Source organism: Camelus dromedarius, chromosome 15 (assembly GCF_036321535.1).
Source record: "Camelus dromedarius isolate mCamDro1 chromosome 15, mCamDro1.pat, whole genome shotgun sequence".
NCBI lineage: Eukaryota > Metazoa > Chordata > Mammalia > Artiodactyla > Camelidae > Camelus > Camelus dromedarius.
Genome location: NC_087450.1, coordinates 14,858,758 through 14,880,279, shown reverse-complemented (window position 1 = coordinate 14,880,279; position 21,522 = coordinate 14,858,758). Strand labels below are relative to the sequence as shown.

Below are 21,522 nucleotides of genomic sequence, written 5' to 3'. Positions count from 1 at the left end.
GAAAACAGATCTGCAAACCAAAAACATTAAAGCATCTTCTTGAAATCCTGCTCACAAGCAATGGTTATAACAGCAAATTAATCAATCAAGTAGAACATATCTACAGAATTCTATTATGAAATCCTGTATACTTTTCCCCCTAACATAATTGTTAATAACAATGCTCAAATGCTAATATATAAAATAAACAAAATAAAGTTTGTATTTCCAAAATTGGTAAGTTTTAGACCAGGATATAGGGAAGACGAAATGTTTTTATTAGTTAACTACATTCAGATAACATTTACATAAAACACGTTGCTATTCAGAAAAAAGACCCCCTGAATTTATTGCAGCAAGTTTACTAACTATGCTGCCAAGGGAGAAAACAAGACGCCAGTGCTTCTTTTTCTTTGCTTTATATACCAAATCTAGCTATTACATGAGGCTCGGAATCCCTGCTCAACCTTTCTCAGCTAATGTCACTTTGGAAAGCCAGGATTTCTGATAATTTATTGCTTAAAAGTATGATTTAACTGTATTAAAGCTGAGTGATTCCTAAACTTGTCATCTTCTTCTCCCATGACCTACACTTAAGAAAAAGTATCTATATTCAATATATTGTCCATTTGGTAAGCATTTCCTACATTCTAGTCAATTTTAAAGGGCTTATTTAGAAAGAATACTAACCCATTTCAAATAGCTAAGTGGAACAATTTTTTAATCTGCAGGGTATCTTAAAAACCAATCAACTTGACAGAACCTCGAATTCCAGGAATGTAAACCATAATTCAAGGTTCAATTTTCCTCTTAACATATTCTATTTTACTAAAATGAATTCCCATCCTGCAACTATGAACAAGAAGAAAATTGTACTTAAAATAATATTAAAAGACCAAATCTCATTATTTAGTATTAGATTAATAGTCTATAATTCTAATCTTAAAAATATCTATAGCTATAACCTCTCCAATTTGTTAATTCCCGCAGAGATTAATATAAGATGTAATTAACATCTAAACTTAGAGCACTGTCATTTGGAACAAACTACGTTAACAAGAACTGCACCATAGTTAAATAGATCAACACATCACCCTTCATGATTCTAAGGTTAATGAGCACAACTTGTCACAAATTCTCCAGTAAATCTGAAAAACTGAATTAAACAAAAAGACCAGTTTTTTTTTCCATAATACTTGATTAAAATAGAAAAAAAGGAGCTGTCTTAACTGGAACTTAGTATGGTATTTAGCAATGTAAATTTCATTAAATGTGAAATAAATGAACAAAAAATAAGCAACCCAGCGCAATTACTATCATCCAGCTCCTTGCTATGTGCTGAATAACAAGTATTTGAAATTAGACATAAAACGGAATACATTCAAACTGTTTTTTACTTCTCCCAATAAACACTTAAAAGTAATTACTCAGTTTAAGAATCTTAAGAACCTCCAGTTTCAGAGAATGCAGAGTTGGACTTTGCACAAACCAATAATCTAGCTAAGAATTTTCTGCCACCATATGACGTTTTTCACTTAATTTTTTTTTCCTTAATGAAATGAGAAATATACAGAAATGCAAGTTATATGCTTCTTTGCAATAAAAAACACAAGGCCACTTCATTTGCTCTTAATAACATTTATTTCTCTCATGAAGTTACTTAGAAAAAAAAAAAACCTAGAAATTTGAGGGGATGAAGGTGAAAAAAGGAGTGAAATAATTATAAACGTTCTTCCACTTCAAACTGTCTGTCACCAGAGCCAGAAGACGTTCTGCAACTATCAGTGACTTCCTCTCCGTGTGTCAGAGACAGGGTTCAACATGCTTTACAAAATCCATTACATTTTAAGACCATTTCCAATATCTGTGGCCATAAATCAAGAAATTCATTTATTCAAGGTTACTTATGGAGAATTAATCACACAGAAAATTTTAACAACTTCTTTTTCAAAAATTAAAGTACTTTACTATACTTGGCATTCCTACACAGAACGATGTGGATTCAAAGACTAAAAGCATTAACGGCATATGACTAAAAGTCATGGGCCTCGACATTTTTTAAAACTTGGGTTTTTTTAATATTTAGGATTTTCTGTAACAAATATTACAGAAAAAATAAATCAGACTATAAACATGACATAATCTCCTTTGGATTTCTGCTCTGCGTAAATGGCACTATATAACAGAGGAAGTTGTTCCAAAACACCGGTCTGCACTTGCTATAGCCTCAGAAACGTACACTGAAAAAAAACCTGAAGAAGAGAGGCCACGAGAACTGTGGGCGCTATGCGTAAGGAACAAAAATTCATGAACTTCTCTATTCCTCAGCATTTCTAAAACCTACCCTCGTAATTCAAGGACAAGTTTACTCAAAAGAGAAAAAATAAACAGGTCAGCTGTACAACATTTACAGCTTTATTGACTGGATACAGCCATTATGCCAAAATTCAGCCATCAATATACAACCTCATTTCCCATCTAAAGTTAATGAGAGTATATTTTACTTCAAATGGGATATAGTGGCAAAGTGCCAAGAATTAAAGAATAACCTTAAAGTCTTAATTTCGTACTTCAAATTTCAAAAAAGCAGTAATTCCCAAAATCATGAAAGCATAATGAAATAACTACACAGATTAAAATGGACATTTACATCATTTCATTCTTTCTTAATATTATACAGTGAAAACATGTATTTATAACATTAGCATACTTCATAAAGTTATTATTCATTGAAAATAGACAAATGTTTACAAAGAACATTTAACTTAAATTTCACAGTTGCTTATAAAGTGGCACTTGAAAGATCAACCTATATAAGGAAATAAGTCTTTGTCAAGAGAGATGGTAAACTATAAATATAAAATATACCACAATGTTAAAAACTGCATGGTGTTCTATAAGAAAACCAATAAAGATAACAATCTTTCTGGGGGAAAAAGTATTTAGCAATACAGGTTTAAAATGTCAATTTTATATAAGAATTCAATAAGGAATAAATACATTTAAACCACATCATCATCATCAACTATTTTGTGAAAAACAATAAAAAAATGATGTACTTTTTGAATATCTGTACACCAAAACCAAAAGGTCAATTTTTACTTTTTCCCTTATTGGCAACTTTGGATGCATTTTTAGGTTTTGGTTCCCAGAGAGCATTCTTAACGAATCTTGAGGCTGCACCTCTGTCCAGCTTGCCAGCCTTTTTCTTGTCTGTTATTTCCTTGACTCTGTTCATGTACACTCTGATTCTTTCCTTGAAGATTAAAAAAACAGAAAAAGAAGAAAGGCAATAGATTTACTAAGCTGTTCACCGCCACTAGGTTTCATTGTACTGCACCTCAGTTAAACTCAACAGCGCTGCATTTACTGCCTACTGAGCAGCGCTGGGTAAGAGCAGAGTGAACAGGACAGACGTGGTCCACGCCCTCCTGGAGTTCGCAGCCCGGGGGGAGTGCAGACATGAGAAAGCCACTTCAGGAGTGTTCTGAGTGTTTCAAAAGAGGAAGACCCAGACTAACACGTGGCTACAGAGATAAACACTGCACTGTTTGTATGTGGTTATACTAAATTTTTAAATCTAAAAATCTAAATCCACATACTAACTCTCTTCTATCTGAAGTCCATAATCTAAAACAGAGCTTACTTGCAACATGTCAACTAAACTCTCCAAAATGTTTTCTAAACAGGAAAGGGCTAAGGCAGTATTTAACTATTTACTTTTTTTATGTTGCCTTCTAGTGTCACAACTAAAATGAGTAGAATGAAAGCACAAGATCTTTCATTCAATTTCATATGAACACATGATATTTTCTAGTGAAACATACTGTCCTAATCAGACAAGGAGAGAAACATGCTAGGGTGCTGCATCATTATGAATCTTCTGAGACCATTAATGAGAATAAAGGGCTATTCTACACTTCAAATGGACAACAACGGTGTGAGAGCCATAAAACAGCAGAGTAAATGACTGATCACCACTTAAAAGCAAGCTTCATTACAATAATCAAAAGACTTGTACAAACAGATACAGAAAAATGCAGAACCTCCGAAGGTTTTAATTTTTAAAAATGGACAACTCTGCTCCAAACCCTCTCATGGCTCCCTATTTCTCCCACAGTTAAAGCCCAAGCCCTCACAACACCACCCAGCCCAGCCCTGCCTGGAATGAGCTTCCCTCACGGAGCCACCCGGCCACGCCTGCTCAACAGCCAGCCTTGTCAGTCAGCCCGGCCTTTACCACCGAAACGGGAGACCCTACAAAAGTACTCTAGTGCCCCTAACCCTGTGCTATTTTCTTCCTTTTCCCCATAACATATAACTTTCTAACGTTCCATATATTCATACACATTTATTATTTGTTTGTTTGTTCTATTATGTTAACTGTTTTTCAACCCCAGACAGTCTGGCACCTGCCACAAAGGCAGGGATATTTATTGGCTTGATTCACTGAGGAATTATCTCACTTGGAAATAATGCCTGGTTCCCAGGAGGCACTCAAATATTTGCTGAATGAATAAAGTGACTATTTTCAATGCCTTTCCCCACGCATGATATATATGACAAACAGGCCTCCTCTCACACAGTAACTCTGTGATCAATTAGCAACGTCTGTCACGAGGTCAGAAGAGGGGAACAGGCTCATGGATGCTTTTTATGTGCCAGCCCTTGTCCGGAATATGAATGTACTCCCCTATGAAGTGGATTCTGAGGGAAAAAGAAGACAGGTGATTTGATCCTTTTCCAATGACAGAATCAAGTACTAAAACACTCCAAATAACTTGGTGTTAAAGACAAAAAGAGGACCTTTATACATGTGAAGACCATACTAGAAAGGTGAAAACAGATGATACGATGTGTACTTCTTAAGACCGAAAGCCAGGACCACTTGTCAAACCAAGATCTTTGGCTCCCACCGCTTCACGTTTTAGCTTTAAGTATTTTTCACAGTTTCCATCTTTAAAAATAAATTTATTCTTCCCCCAAGAAATTTAAAAGACGAAAACGTCTTAGTCTACACATCTAAAAACTAAAGACAACAGATCTGGTTTACTCATTTTTTTAAAATGAATGACCAAGTTCTTTACTAAGTTATAACACACACTTGTCAACCACAGTAAGACGAAGATTAGTGTCAAGTGTATTTCACATATATATGTATTTACCTGGTATTTTATAAACAGAAAGAGTAAATTTATTAATATTCTTATTCATAAAACCAAGTCAAGAAGGTAACCGTAAGTTTGATTTCTAATTTTTTCTTTCAAAATTGAATGATTTAATTTCTGAAGTCAGCAAAAACTCCAAGATACCAGACCTTATATACTGTACTTACATATCTAAATGGAATACAAAGACAAACCTAGAAGATTTATTACAGGTTGTAAATATGTCACTAATGCAGAATTACTGGACAGTACACATACAACTGGTGCCAAAAAAGCTTTTAGCTTTGTTGCTGAACTGGATTCTTTACTGCTGAGAAAATGAATTAATGGAAGAATTGAAAAGGTGGAGGAGAAACTTTCCTGTCTTTGCTAGTAAATCAACTAGAATATACTTTAAAGAATTGTGTAAATTAAAAAAAAAAGGCAGTTGTAGAGATGAACAGGTTTCAAGAATTTATAGGAAAAATAATACAGAAGTTATAAATAATTACTAGAATCATAACATTTTCCTATCCAGAGATTTATATAATACATGGAACACTATTCTCTGACAAAGGTGAGAAAAAGAAAAACTAAAGACATGATGAAATCTGGCTCACTTTCATAATTTCACCCCCCACAATTAGTGTGATACAGGCACTGCGACTTTAACTTCAGGAATACACAACAGGCAAACATGTAAAATAAAAGGAAATAAATCCACTGCAATCTTACCAATTCCTGCTTTACTGGATGTTCCTTAGGATTAATTCCCTGAGTTGCCAAGTAAACTACAAGAGAAAGATTTCATGGAATAACGTGGGTACATATTAATTAACAGCATCAATTAAAGAAATCCTAGTTACAAAAAAGAAACCACACAAATGATTCGTTAAATCTTAAATTATTCCACCTCTTTGTAATATTAAATTTATGTGTGGCTCATGGGCATCTGGTATTCTAATTTAAAAGAAATAAATATCTGACTATTAAAATTGCTATAAGGTATAACTATATAAATTGCTAGCATTTAAAAATAAATCACTTTTGACACAATAAATAATTTGCTTTCTAATTAACTCTAAAGTAATATACATACCCCAAAACATTGAATTTAATGTGTAAGCAGAAACTAAATCCACTTTTGCCTGTTCAAGTGGGTCCAACTACAAAAAAAAGAGAAAGAGAAAGAAAAAGAAAAAAAGAAATACACACAAACTTTGAGCACCATCAGATATTTAAACTTTCACCAAGCACAATGTATCAAAGAAATGTTTTTTTTCACTTCCTATAATCCAATAACCAAATAACCTGGAAATAATTTGCAAAAAGAAAAGTTTTGTTAAGCAGTAATTTCTGCCCACAAATTTTCACTTCAGGGTACCATCTTTGGTTAAACGAGGAACATGTACAATACAAAAAAAAAATTCTTTTGAATTATTTTAATTTCAAGAGGTATGATCTGGGCTTTGTATGTCAAAAGTAATTTATCAATATAAACACTGTACATGATGCATTTATGTATAAGAAGCAGGCTAAATGCTTAGGCAATACCAAAGACAGAAGAAACATAATGAGATTTGTTTTAGACTGTCAAAGTCAATTTACTCTTTTTGTCCTATAGGGTTTCCAGAAACCCTGATAACATCATTGTAATACTTAAAAGGTCAAAGATAGAGGCTGTCAAAAAGAATGCTGGGAGAACTTTTTTTCTCCCAAATCCAAGTCAAAATAAAATATAGTTAAGAGGTATTTCCTAAGGTTGGAGTTTTGTTGTATTTTTCCCCTAAATTATCCAACACTTAAAAAAATTGAAATAAAGGGAGAAAGGGGCATTTATCTATTTCTTCTTCTACATGTTTCATAACATAGCACTTGGTTTTATGAATTACATGTTTAGAAATCACATATTTAAAATACCTTCTGCAACAACTCATTTCTAGAAACAGACATCATGGTCTTTAGCATCTCATCCACAGCACCAATGGAATTCTCAAATGTTGATAAATACTCATGAATCTCTACTGGATAGTCTTCATTCATTTCTTCGCCTGCCATTATGACCAACTGGAACAAAATTAAATTCTTAGAATTCATATTGGACATAGAGAGATAGCTCTTAAAGTTACAAAAAAAAAAACGTTATATCATGTATTTCAAAAGTGCTGAAAGAGTTGAAACCTGAAGATAATTGAACAAATCTTAGAATATAATCCTGGGCAGGGGGGTATAGCTCAGTGGTAGAGCGCATGCGGGCTTAGCGTGCACGAGGCAATGGGTTCATTCCCCAGTACCTCCATTAAGAAAAAAAAAGAATATAATTCTCGAGCAACTACACACAAACCTCCCCTCTTCCTAACTGGCTTGAGGTGAGACAGGGATGGGGGCGGAGGGAGGGCCAGCGGGGAACCAGGACAGAACCCACCCAAGTTCACTAATGCTACACACAGCAAACCCTCAACCCCTCAATGCTTTTCAAGAACTAAAGATAAGACTACCAAACACGGAATATCAATAATAAAAATCCCAAATTTAAAAAACTTTCTGTTGAAGTTAAAGACCAAGCAAAGCAGTGAAAATGTGATACGTATATCCTATTCCCTAATGCTTGCTGGAAAAAAAAAAAGATAAGCAAAGCTCTTTTCATGAAAAACATGTATTTTAGCACTGCTAAATTTAGCTGCTGATCCAGCAGCATAGCATATTAAACCAAAAAATTAGAAATCCTAGGTCTGAAATATTTCATGATTATTTATCACTAAAATCATTTTCAAGCTTATATTTATATTTATATATATTCCTTAAGCTTAAAATAGTAATAAGAAATCCAGGAGTCCATAAATTACATGAAGTCTGTATGCAGAGAGGGGGAAATAAACTATATGGTTTTCGTTTAGGCTAGAGCATACCTGGACAGCTCATTCTTTTAAAATTCATATTTTAAATATTTATATTCACATTCATAATATTTAATATCTATATGAGAAGCACAATCCACAACAATATATTTAATATGGTGTCTAAGACCAAATTTCAGAAGCAATTCCAAGCCACATGTACCATCCTTATGTTTAAAAAATTTCATTAGCTGAAAATACCTCTTTCGTTACATAGCTAAGGAGAACATCAAGAATGTGTAAAAAGCAAACAGCATAGTCAAACTGAAGCAAAGAGACTCCGGTTTTCCATCCTGCTTGATCAGTGACTTTGTCACCTTAGATAAATCACTGAATCTCTCTGGGCCTCGAATACTTCATCCATAAAATAAGGCAGTGGGTCTAATGGTCTGTAAAGTCCCTGTAGTTCTAAATGTTATGACTATGTCATTTAAGGTTTTAAAGTACTATTCGAATATTTAGTCACAATATATCAACATTTCTGTTCAACAAGTATATTCCACTGAGACATCTGGTTTCATTTAAAATTTAAAAAGTGAAGTCCATGGGACTATCACTACTCACACTGGGAAGTTACTACCCAACTACTGTGCAACCAGCAATTATACAAAGGGCTATGAGAAAAGAAAACCACACAGGATAGAACTGACTTTGTTTCAAAAGGCTCACTAAAAATACGTATCTGTCTCTCATCCTTCCCACAATCTCTCCAGAATGACAGGAGAAATACAAAAATAAGTCCACTGTAATGCTGGCTTGATGTTCTCCTTAGCTATGTGCCCAAAAAGGGCACAGACACACCTGCAGACCTCAACAGTAGAAATTTTTGTGAGCTAAAGAGCAAATGGGATTAGACTGATAGGAAACAGAACCAAGGAGCCTGCAATCCCTTGCAGGCAAAAGAGAAGAATCTAGGAGTAACCCCAAGACAAAGGGCAGTAAGAGCTGGTCCGTAAGGGTGGAAAGCAGCTAATCAATCCCCAGATCTGTGAAAGGACAGCTCCAGCATCACTGCCCAAAGGTATAAGGACAGGGAGAGACCGCACATATAGAGAAGACTTGCAATTTCTTTTCTGTATGTAGAATTATAAACCAGTAAATTTGAAAAATCTGGATGATAAGAATGAGGCGCCAGGGGAAAAAAAATCAATTACCAAAACTAACCTAAAAAGAAGTATATAAACCAAATAGATCATTAACCACAGACAACAATTTTTTAAATTTAAAAATAAAAAATAAAGAAGCCAAAGATCTATGCTCCAAAAAAGTTCCAAGCCTAGAAGATATTATAGGTAATTTCTTCCAAACCTTCAAGAAACAGTTAATTCTTAGGTATTTAACTGTTTAAGAACATAGAAGAAGATGGAAAACTTAGATACCTATTTCACAACATACACAAAAATAAACTCCAGATGAATTTTCAAGGTAAATATGTAAGTGTATTAAAAGAGTATATAAAATATTTATATAATCTAAATGAAACCCAAATGCTATAAAAGGAAATGGCTGACAGACTTAACTACATAAAAACTGAAAAAAAAATCTATATGGTAAAAGTACAGCATAAGCAAAGTTAAATGGCAAGAAACAGCCTGGGAGAAAATATTTGTCAAAATACAACAAAGGATAAGTTTGATTATATAGAGTTCCTACAAAGCATAAAACAGATTAAAACAATGAAGATATCACCCATCAGACTGGCAACAATTTTAAAGACTGGCAAAGTCCAATATTAGCAAAGGTATATACACTAAAGGTGGAATACAAATTGGTACAGATTTCTTACATGCACATACCCTTTGACTCAGGAAATCCTCTTAAGAAAGCAGCCCACGGAAACCCTTGTATACATGCATATAAATTTATTAAAATGGATTCCTCAAACTTTTCTCTGAAAGTGGGGGCTTTGCCTTGCTGGATTTTTCCCTCTGCTGGATCCAATAAGCTTAAAGCATTTTATTCCTCCACGTTAGACAAGAAACAACAGAAACACCTTGACTTCATAACCCCCTCCAGCTAAAGCCCCATTTTCTCTCTCTTTTAGAACAAACTCCTCAAAAGCATTGCTTATACTAACAGCCCAGTTCCTCTCTTTCCATTCTTTCTCGAATCTACCACAATCAAGCCCCCTACTTCTCACTCAGAATTGCTCCTGTCAAGGTTACCCCCACAGCCACACTGTACAGTCACTGTATAGTCAATGTCAGTTCTCAGGTCTTGTCATCTGATGTAGCTGACTCCCTTCAGCTGGTCTCCAGGGCATGACATTTTCGTGGTTTCCCTCCTACCTCACTGGTTGCTTTCCTGGTCTTCTTCATTACAACCTTCTCATATCCTCAGCCTCTTAACCTTGGAGTGCCCAGGGCTGTCCTTGAGTCTCTTCTCTAATTTAGTCCCTAGGTGAGCTCAGGGTTTAAACTACATTAATAAACTGATGACTCTCAGGTTAGCATCTCCAGCCCTGACCTCACCACTGAACTCCAAATTTACCTTTCCAAGTGCTTACTCAATACCTCTCTTTGGCTGTTATAGATTCTCAAATGGAATATGCCCAAAGCCCAAATGTCTAATCTTGCCTACTTTATCTTGTAATAACCTATAATGGAAAAGAATCTGAAAATACATATACATATAAACATATAAATATGAAGCCAAATCACTTTGCTCTACACTTGAAAGCAGACAAAATATTGTAAATCAACTATACTTCGCTTTTTTAAAAAAACCCTACTAATCTTGCCTACTGCAGTCTTCCCCATCTCATTTCATGGCAACTCCACTTTTCCGACTGTTCAGAACTAAAATTACAGAATGGTCCTGGACTCTTCTCTATCACCCTATCTTTAAAAAACATATTCAGAATCTAACCACCTCTAACTCCTACCACTCTGGTCCAAGCCAGTCCAAGCCATCACTGTGTCGTGCCTGGATTGTCACAAAGCCTCCTAAATGGCCTTGCTGTTTCCATTCCAATAGTTTATCATCAAGAAAGCAGAATGATCATCCCAAATCTAAGTAGATTATATCAGGCCTCTGCTTGGAAACTTTCAAAGGCTTGCCGCCCCTCCCCCTCATTCCCAGCACTCCTTGTCTCCTTCATCACCTTATGGTCCTTAAGAGCATCTGACATACCTCACTTATTGTCTACCTCCAAAAGAAGATAACAACATGAGAGCAGGAATTTTTGTTTTGTTCACTAGCACTGCCTGGCAGTCAATAAACACTTGTCAAATGAATAAACTGTAACAAAACACTGGAAGTAATCTAAATATTCATCAACAGGGAAACAGCTGAATAGATTACAGCACATCTATCCAAGACAATAGAAAAAATAAAGAATCTTTATGTAGTAATACACAATAAGTGGTGAAAAAGTCATAGAACATAGTATATAACAAATAATGTGTCTAACATATGCCATTTTTTTTAAACCTGTATATGTAGAGATGTAGAAAAAAGTCTGGAAGGAGACATACAAAAATACACATTCTCTGAGAAGGGGTAAGAATTAGGAAATAGGATCAAAGCACACTCATTTTTTTAACTTTCCATTCTTCATTGTTTAAATCTTGTTATTTCAAAAGGCATGTATTAAAGTTGTAATAAAAAAAACATAACATTTAAATAAAGGCATATTTTAAGAAAGTATTTTGGCTTTTAACAAATACTGCAGGTATAAAAAACACAAAAAGGTCATTATTTAAATGTGAATTTTTTCATCTGATTTTTCTATCAGAAAACATTTCCCCTCTCAAGAATCATGATGGGGATTTTCCTGCAATTATTCCCTGTCCCTAAGCCCCAATAAACAAATAGTTATTTATTGTTAAAATGGGTAAGGGTGAATACTGAAAGCAAGGCAGTAAGTAAGAATAATGACTCTCATTAAACCTGAACTGAACCACTTGCCTTCTTTCTAACTGAAAAAAAAAGAAAGAAAGAAAGACAGACAGAAAGAAAGAGAAAGAAAGACAGAAAGAAAGGCAAGGCAGATTGAAAAATAAAGGTTCTTCTCTTTTTTTTGTGATTTTTTTTATTGAGTTATAATCAGTTTACGATGTTGTGTCAATTTCTGGTGTACAGCACAATGCTTTCAGTCATACATGTACATAAACTTGTTTTCATATTTTTTCACCATAAGTTACTACAAAATATTGAATATAGTTCCAGTTCCCTGTACTATACAGCATGAACTTCTTGTTAAGGTTCTTCTATTATCAGAAATTCCCCCCAATTCAAATGACTTCTAACATTTGACAGACAGTTCCCGAGGATCCGTTCCTTCCACGGGAAGCGCTGCCAGGAAGGAGCTGCAGAAACTTCCCTCGGTTCCCGCTGCTACTCGGATGCCAGGACAAAGCAGGGAATGTATGGCATTAGCAGCAAAAGTGAACGTTTGAACACGGCTGCCTGTGACCCAGGCACGACTCTGAGGTCTACACGTGTGAATTCATTTACTCCTCACAGACAACAAACGAACCCCAGTGAGGTTCAATCACTTGCCCAAGGCTGGACATGGTCAGTGTCCAAAGAGAAAGAGAAGAAGTCAGCCACCTCTGCTCCCGACTCCCTGCCCAGTTTCTACAGATATTCCTCACCCCTCCACCTGCTCCCTCCAAAACACCGGCTGCAGAGGTGGAGAGAGTGGAAAAGGCATGAGAAGGTGGGGCTGAGGCTCAGGGGCAGAGGGAGGAACCCTGCCCTGGAATCCCTACAGGACGTGCCTGTCATTCCTTCCCTCTCTGGCTGGTGATGAGAGCCACAGCACCAGCAGGAGCAAAGGAGGGGTGCAGGGCGTCACAGGCAGAACTGAAGTCCTCCCCCCTCCTCCCCTCCACCCTCGGCTGCAGGGAGCTCAGTCCAGCGGGGCGCCGGGGAGTCACCCCCCATCCCCCTAGTCCTGTCAGTATGGCTTTCTTCATCTCCTTAGCCCCAAGCCTTTCTCCATACTCACTGACCAGGTCACTTTCAGAACCTCTGAATAGGTCCCCACTGTCAATTTTTCTCCACTCTCAATTGTAGGATGTTACAAAATGTGATTTTTCTATAAAGACAGTCTGATCATGGTACGCCCCTGCTTTAAATCCTGCGACAGTTCCCCACTACCTGAAAGACAAACCCCAAACCTCTCAGTGTGGATGTCAGGCCCATTACAATGTGGCCCAATGTAATGGGCCTGACCCCATCTTTTGTTGCTCCCCTCTTCCAGTCCTATAGCTGTAGCCCTGAGGGCAGTTTTCCAAATGTTCCACACCCACCCAGTCTAACCTTTCACCCCAGGTTTTCTATACATGACCCACCCTCCCTACTTGGCTAGGTTCAAACCCTGCTTATCTCCAGGGGTAAGATCAGGCTTCCCTTCAACCAGTAAGACTTCTCTGAGTGCCACCGTCCCCGCCTCTCAGTCTGGATAACCACCACTAGGAGTGGCTGTCACTTAAAACACTATCTGGTGACATGCACTGATTTACTTCACTTCCCTTTGACTACAAGCTCCTTGAGAGGGCAATGCCATGTTGATGTGTCACCAGTGGCTGACACACTGAATGACTTAATGTCTCAATTTGCCCAAGACAGTCCCAGTTTATGCCACTGCTCAGCTTCCCACTTCTCTCTCGGAAGCCCTAGTTTGAGCAAATAAACTATAGGATCACCCTAAACAAAAGGATGTGCTCTGAGCCTTGCCACCACTCCTCACCCATCTTGTTAGAGAACAGGAGAGTGGAGGAAATGGCTCCTGGTATCAGCTGGGGTTCAACCAGAGCAGCAGAACCAGGAGGAGACATTCTGAAGAAACGGGTTTATGCAATTGTGTGGCTGGCTAAATAATTCTGAAATCTGCAGGGCAGGCGGGCAAGAAAGGGCATGCTGGACCTCTTGGCCACAAGCTGAAACTGCTGTCCACAGGTGGAGTGTCTTTTTCGTCAGGGAGGCCTCAGCGCTGCTTCTAAAGCCTTCTAGCTGCATGAATCAAGCCCACCCAGATTATCCAGAATAACCTCCCTAACAGGTTGGCAAGTAAGTCAACTGTTTGTGGATTTTAATTACTTTTTTTGAACACCTTCACAGCAACACCTAGTTTGGTGCTGGACTGAATGTCTGGGGGCTGCAGCCTAGCCAAGCTGACACAGCAAAAGGCCACCACACTCCTTTCAGCTTCCAGAACTACAGCAAGGAAAGATATATCCTCGGCGTCACAAACTGTTGCTCTGACAGCACTCTTCCACGACAGTCGTGACAGCGTTGATTGTCAAGATTCTCAAGTAATAAAACAAGAGTTCAAATTCCAGCTAACAAACATGGAAGAAGTGGTAACTTTTCTTTTAATCACCATTTTGCAGCCTCTGATGAAATTACAGATTCGGGCAATGATCACCGAGAGATAAAAGGAGATGTTTACAGCAGAGGAGTGAGACTGTCACTTCCTGAACCCACAGATCAGTCTTCACATTACTAAAAGTAGGGCACAAACATACCACGCACCTCCTGATGTGAGGCAATGTGACGTACCCAGCACCATCTGTGTAGTATTTCCAACTCCCCCAAAAAGCTGAATCTGAATATAACTGAGTCTCTACAGCTAACTTTCAATTTATAGGAAAAACGGAGGACAGAGAAACAACGTAGTACCACAAGACAGCAAAGAGGCGAATCCGGAAGAGAAACACCCTCCAAGACAACTGACAGGGTTTCCATAACAAGTAACCGGCGTGAAGAAAAACCAAGAGAGGGGAGAGGCAGCAGGGAAAGAAGAGGCCTACTCTGAGCTCTAACAGCTGAACAGAATGTGGAGACCTTGTGTGGATCTTGATTCAAATCAACTAAGTGTAAAAAGATATTTCTGAAAGAAAAAAATTCAAACCTGGATCGTGTATTAGATGACACTGAGAAATTACTGATAATTTTGCTATGAAGTTAGAATTCAGCTATGAAAATGGCATTATAGTTACATAAGAAATTGCCCCCATCATTTAAGGACGTATACCGATGCACATAAAGGTAAAAGCACAGGATATGTTGAATTTACCTTCAAAAAAAAAGCTAGCCCTCAAGGGTTCATCCCACTTTGAGAACAAAGATAAGAAGCCATGTACTTTATTTCTACAGTGAAATTAGATCATCAACCCACAATTTAACTTGTAAAATAATAACCCAGTTCATAAACTGGGGAACACTTAAGAAGAAATCATAGTCTAAAATACTCAACTGCACCTCATTTCAATCCCAAATATAACTCGGGGTGAGGGGAAGGTAGGTTGCTAGGTGTTCACCAGATCTCCGTGATAGTTGCTGATCAACTTATAAAAACAAGACAGAGCTTGTGGCCTCAAACGAGGTTTGTACTAACATTTCTGACAAAGGCTGACATTCCAGAGTGTCTAATCACTTCCATAAAGTCACAAATTTCCTTCAAAAAAAAAAAAATCCTGATACCTTATATCTTTACCTGGCCCTTATTAAAATGTAAGCCTGCAAAAATAAATAAGCAAACAAACCAAGTCTAAAGTCAAATGAAAAACTAGGGGGAAACAGCTGCAACATACAGATAAAAGGAGCCTCTACAAGGCAACTTAACAGCGCACAAGAACACCTACAACCCATGGCGGGAGGGTCTAGCTCAGTGGCAGAGCGCGCGCTTAGCATGCCCGAGGTCCTGGGTTCTATCCCCAGTACCTTCATTAAAAAAAAAATAATAATATCTACAACCCAAAAGAAAAATGAACAAAGAAAATCAGCAGCTTGCGTATGAAGGAATCCAGACGACTAATAAGCATAAAGAAAGCTACTCAACCTTACTCATAATTAAAGAAACATAAATCGCCAGAACAAGATGCCATTTTTCACCTGTCAAACAAGCAAAAATCAAGATTGACAGAAAATACGGGCAAAGGTGAGGAGAAACAGCCTCTCATTCACCATTAACTGGAGTGTAAACTGAGCATTCTAGGGGGCAATTTGGCACTATGCTTTAAAATTGTCTATGCACAAATTCTCTGACCTAGCTATTTTACTTCTCAAAATGTTCATTTTCACACAAGATAACGTTCAAGGATGTCCACTGCAACGCTCTTTAAAACACACCTTAAAGCAGGGAACAACCAATGTGTCCTTTGGCAAGGACGACTTCAATAACTTTAGATATGTCCATTCAATAAAATACTCTGCAGCAGAGAAAAATATGAAGGAGAGCTTCAATTCCTAAGATACATTAAGTGAACAAAAACTGAAAAACAACATATAGAATACAAACCATTTGTTTTTAAGAAAAAAGATAATAGGAATATGGAGGTGTACATGTATAGGCATGTGAGTTTCTTAAAGGATACAGAAGAAACAACCGTGGTTACTGCTGGGAAATGAAAAAGCAGGAAGGTAAAGGAGCACATTTTATGTTACACTCTCAGAATCAGGATTTTTAAACAATAATATCTGTAACATACCACAGTGATAAATTTATAAATAAAATTTTCAATTGTCTGAAATTTACTTTATTCCCAAATATGCCAGATAAAATGTCATTTCCCCCAACTTACCAGCTACAGTCAAACCTATATTCTTTAGCTCCATTATATTCAAAGAACTATATGAATGGACTGCCTCCTCTACACCTAAATTTCCAGCCTCCATAAGGCCATTTTCCCCCTAGTCTCATGCTACAAAAGCCTTTCTAGCCTCGTTCTCTCCCTGGAAACTCCTCCTAGAACTGCTGTGAGGACTCCCAGCCACCACCGTTTTCTGCCCGCTTCACTCAGCTCCCTCATCAACAATGCTTTCTCAGGGAAGCAGCCCCTCTTGCCTCAGACTAAGTCACATCCACGAGTTACACAGTCTCACAGCACCACGTATTGCTCCATGTCACTGCTGTAATTTATGCTTCTGTGATTATTCGATTAATGTCTGTCATCCACGCTGGACTGTAAGCGCCTTGGTGCAGGGCAAGTCTTTGCTCACTTACATTCCAAGTATCAGAGCAGCATGTTATAGGTGCTAACTAAATAGGTTATCTATTGAGTAAATGACTCCTTAGTGCCTGGCATGGAGTAAACACTGAGTAAATGGTATTCATTTACATGGCATCGTAGGGTATGTGTTAGGAAGAGGGTAGGGATAAATAAAGGAACTGTCAGACAACCGAGAGGACCCAGTTGGAGTTGGGTAGCATTAATTTGGGTCTTTTGTGAATTTTTTTCAGCCGTGTTCAGTAGGCCTGGAGCAAGAATGATAATCCAGAATGAGGAACTGGCTAATGGACACAAAGGAAAGGATTTGCAAAAGCATCTTTAAGACAACTGACTGGGAGGTATGGCCTTGAAGGAGCAGAAGCAAGCATTTTTCCTCTGCTTAGAATACCCCCTCCCCACACCTCTCCCTTGTCTTCTGGGCCTAGTAAAACCTATTAATCCTTTACAACCCACATCAGATGCCCCCTCCTCTATAAAGGTTTCCATATGTCCCGAACAAAAGTAATCTCTTCTTCCTCTTTGGCTTCCAAGATCCTCCAGGCTTAGTAATCATTTAGCCATCAATAACACTCCTCTTGTATCTTGATAAATCCAAAGGTGTCAATCCTTCTTCATCTGATCCATAAACTGCATCCAACAGTGAACACATTACTCCACCATGAATTCCACAATGCTAGACTCTCCAAATTGTCCTCATGCCTCATGAGATGTTCATTCTGTCTCCTTTGCCTGGTCTTCATCTCCCCAAACCTATAAAGGCTAAATGCCCAAGTACCAGAGCTTGTGCTGCTTCCCTTTTCTACTTACATTCACTTCTTTGGTGACCGTCTCCAGTTTCTTGACCACCTGTTTACTGACAATTCCCAAATGTTCTTTTCAGGCAAAGACTTCCCTACTGAACTCCAGACTTGGTAGACTCAAATGCCAACTCAACATCTCCACTGGGACAACTAACAGACATCTCCAACTTAACATGTCATACCTGAACTCCCAATCCTCCCTCACAAACCTACTCCTCCCATAGTGTGCCTCTTTTCAGTTAATGACACCTCCACCCTTCTCGTTGCTCAAGCCCCACTGACAATTATCTTACTTTTACAACCCACATTCAATCACAAGCAAATCTCTTAGCATCACCTACAAAATACACCCAAAACTGAACTGCGACTCACCACAGTCACTTCTTTCCAACTGTGAAGCCACTATCATCTCATCTGACTTATTACAACACCTTCCTAATTAGTCTTCTGGCTTTGTCCTATCCTCCTTGCCAACAATCTGCTCTTAACATAGCAGGCAGAGCGATTCTGTTAAAAACCTAAGTCAGATCATGTCACTCCTCTGCTCAGAACTTTCCACTGGTTATTTACCCACTGGACTGTTCCTTCAAAGGAGGATTCATGTTGTATGACATTTGTATCTCCACATGACTAACATCAAGTCTTGCCACATATTAGGTACTTAGTAACTATTTACTCACTAATTGAAACCAGTGAAAGTACACTGGAACCAAATTTTGGAGAATCTCAATATCAGATTACAGTTTGGACTTAACAGATATTAGGAAGTCACCATGTGGGTCCAAAAGAAATTTATACAATAATGTACATCCTGGACCTGTTCCTATCCCTATGCTAAGTAGAGTTATATACAATTTTGAACTAAGCCAGGGAACAAATCAAATATATAATTTTGCAGAGAACTAGAGAGACATCTGCAGATGTTGCACCAGAATTCTATTAATGTAATGAATTTTGCACTGCATTACCTTAAAAAATAGTGAAACATACACACAACAATCTCTCAATAAATACTGCTCTTTGGCAGATAGTCCATGTTAGTGTCAACTGTTAACTCTCCTTCAGACTTAAAGTCCCAGAGAAAAGATGGACTTCTTCCTTTTAAAGATGTTAACCTCTAAAACACAAACTTACCCCAAAGTCTGATCATAGAAAAAGATATAAACTACAAAGAGGTTGCTCAAGATTGAGATGAGTAATTACATCAGAATACAATGAAATTACTTCTGATGTTTAATTCTAATATTTAATCTGAAGAGTTTTCAAAATTATAGATATGATGCAGCAAAATGGTTACCTTCCAAGCCATGGAATTTGCTGGTGACAATATTCTCATCTCATCTCAGGGCTACGATGCAGGTTAAATGAGTAATATTGGTAAAGTTTTCAGAAGAAGGCCTGTCTCAGAACCCAATACGTTAGCTAGTAATATTTGTTATTATTTTACTAAAGTGAAAATGATCAAACACCCTAACCCCCTGGGGACTATTTAGAGCCACACTTGAAGGGTCAACTGTCTGGAAACAGTAGCTAACTGAGATAACATATTGTAAAGAGTCATTTGAAAAATTTAAAGCAGTTATGAAAAATTATATCACCTCTGAACTGTGATACATACAACATAACTATTTGAAGGCAGCTATAACACCTTTCAACTCAAAATTCTTTGGATTATTTTGAAAAACCATTGTTCACACTACCATTATCCTATCTTTCAATAAAATAGTTGAGTTCTCTCATTTCTACCAATCACAAACGACTCTCGAAATTTCAACAGGGAATTATTTGGTTATTTTCGGATCCAGAATCAACATACGATTAAGTCTCAGACCAGTCTTCTACAAGGCAGTCCAAATAGATTAATAGTAGCAAACATCTCACTGGGACCGATACATCTTTATCAAGCCAAAATTGAATTGCAGTCAACAAACAGCAAGACACGAAAGCTCTTTTCAAACACAAGTGTGAGTTACACTAAACTTTCCCGGGCCATAAAGAAAAACCATTTTTTTGAGATTCCATTAGATTTCACCTTAAGGTCGAAATCAACCTATCACCTCGCGGGGGAGGAGGGTGGTAATACTGCAGCGGCAGACAGTCCGTCATCACGTTCGTGAACGATAAAGGTGGATGGCACTGGAAAGCTACACCTCTACACCTTCCACTTTGGCCTTCCTCCCGCAACAAGGTTTGAAGGCAGCTGAAAATTAACCGTGAAGTCACGTGCTTTCAATCTCTCCGCCCTCCAATACTTGAAAGGCGGAGCTAAGAAGCGAAGAAAAAGCGGAGAGGCGCGAGCGGCCAAGGTAGGCCGAAGCCAGCAAGCAGCCACAGACAAGCGGAAATAGGGGTCCCGCAACGACGCTGCCCCAACGTTCGCATTCGCGGAAGGCTGCGCAGGTCGGCCCCGCTCCTCACAGTCAGCGGGAGGAGTTACAAGGTACGGGGTGTCCCAGGAGAAGCGGACTTAGACAGAAGCACGAGAAAAACCCGAACGCCAGCTCTGAATAATACCTTGCGGGCCTTCCACTCCTGCCTCCCGGAAAGCGGTCGGCGGCGGTGACGTCAATGGCGCGCCGGCTCTGTCCGCGGCGCGAGCGGCGCTCTCCGATGACCTCACGCCGCTCGCCCCGCCCCTTCGCCCCTTTTCCTTCCGCCCTCAGAGGCGGTCCTCTCAAACGCCTCGGGCCGAAGCTGTGAGAGGAAGCTGGCGCGGGGTGCGGGCGCCTTTTTCTGGAATTGTATTTGGCCGGCGCCCACTCTAATACAAATTGAGCGTATTTAACCAGAAAGAAAAAGTTCGTTACTAAAGCTTTGTTCAGGTTTTTACGTTCCCTGAAATTCATTCCAGGACCCAGGTTCTTCCTACACTCCCAGTGTCCGCCTCAAAATTAGCCTCCAAAGCAGTTTCCCCAATTATCTCTGGTGAGAGGACGGGTTCTATATTTTTCCAATCCACCGCTAAGAGATTCTTTGTAAAATACATTAAAAAATGAATTGGTTGGAAAATGGGGTGGGGGAGATGGGCAAAATGCAAGCCCAGATTTCTAATTATTTCAATAAACAAAACTACATGTCAATAAATACAATCAAAACTAACATAAGAATTGCGAAGTCTGTACGTATTGTTCATTGAACAACTAAGAGTATCCGTTTTACATTACTGACTTCATTATTCCCCAATTGTAATTTAACAAAAAGTTACGCATGAAAAAGCGATTCCATGTATTAAATGCCTGTCGAAGCAGTTTGAACAAACACCGTGTGTGTCAATAGCTAAAATGTTTTAAGGGCAAATGAGCTTGTCTGGTTTGCTACTATAATCTAGTGGGATTAAAGACAAGGTTTCTGGTTGAGGGTGGTATCTAAACTCTTCCTCTGTTTTGTTTTCACACTCAGTAGAGAAACTAGTCTCACAAAGGGAAGTTGATGGGAAGAGGAATTTTCAAAGCAATTGCTGCAAGCTAAGAATATTCATTTTTTAACTTTTATCTAAAATAAAACCAATGATGGCATTTTCAGAATTCTTCAATCCGTCATCATCAGTTCCAACAATTTATCCTTTAAAGTTATCCTTATAATTAAATTATCTCTTAATGAAAGAAATGGATTCCAAATTTTATACATTGGTAGAGTCACAATCACAAACTAACCTTAAAATACCACAAATTGCAATACGGTTCTACTACGCATGACCAGTACACAATTCACACAACGTGCAACTCACAATGTGAGT

At 38.1% G+C, this 21,522-nt stretch overlaps 1 protein-coding gene across 1 annotated transcript; it reads right to left on the bottom strand.

Moving 5' to 3' along the window:
• Window positions 1-2,378: 2,378 nt before the first annotated feature.
• Window positions 2,379-20,376, bottom strand: C1D (C1D nuclear receptor corepressor). Its single transcript, XM_010979911.3, has 5 exons — window positions 20,301-20,376; window positions 7,047-7,193; window positions 6,226-6,292; window positions 5,862-5,917; window positions 2,379-3,235 (listed from the first exon to the last, which is right to left on the bottom strand). The coding sequence occupies exons 2-5, from the start codon at window positions 7,182-7,184 to the stop codon at window positions 3,071-3,073; spliced, it is 426 nt and encodes a 141-aa protein (XP_010978213.1). The 5' UTR covers window positions 7,185-7,193; window positions 20,301-20,376; the 3' UTR covers window positions 2,379-3,070.
• Window positions 20,377-21,522: the final 1,146 nt, after the last annotated feature.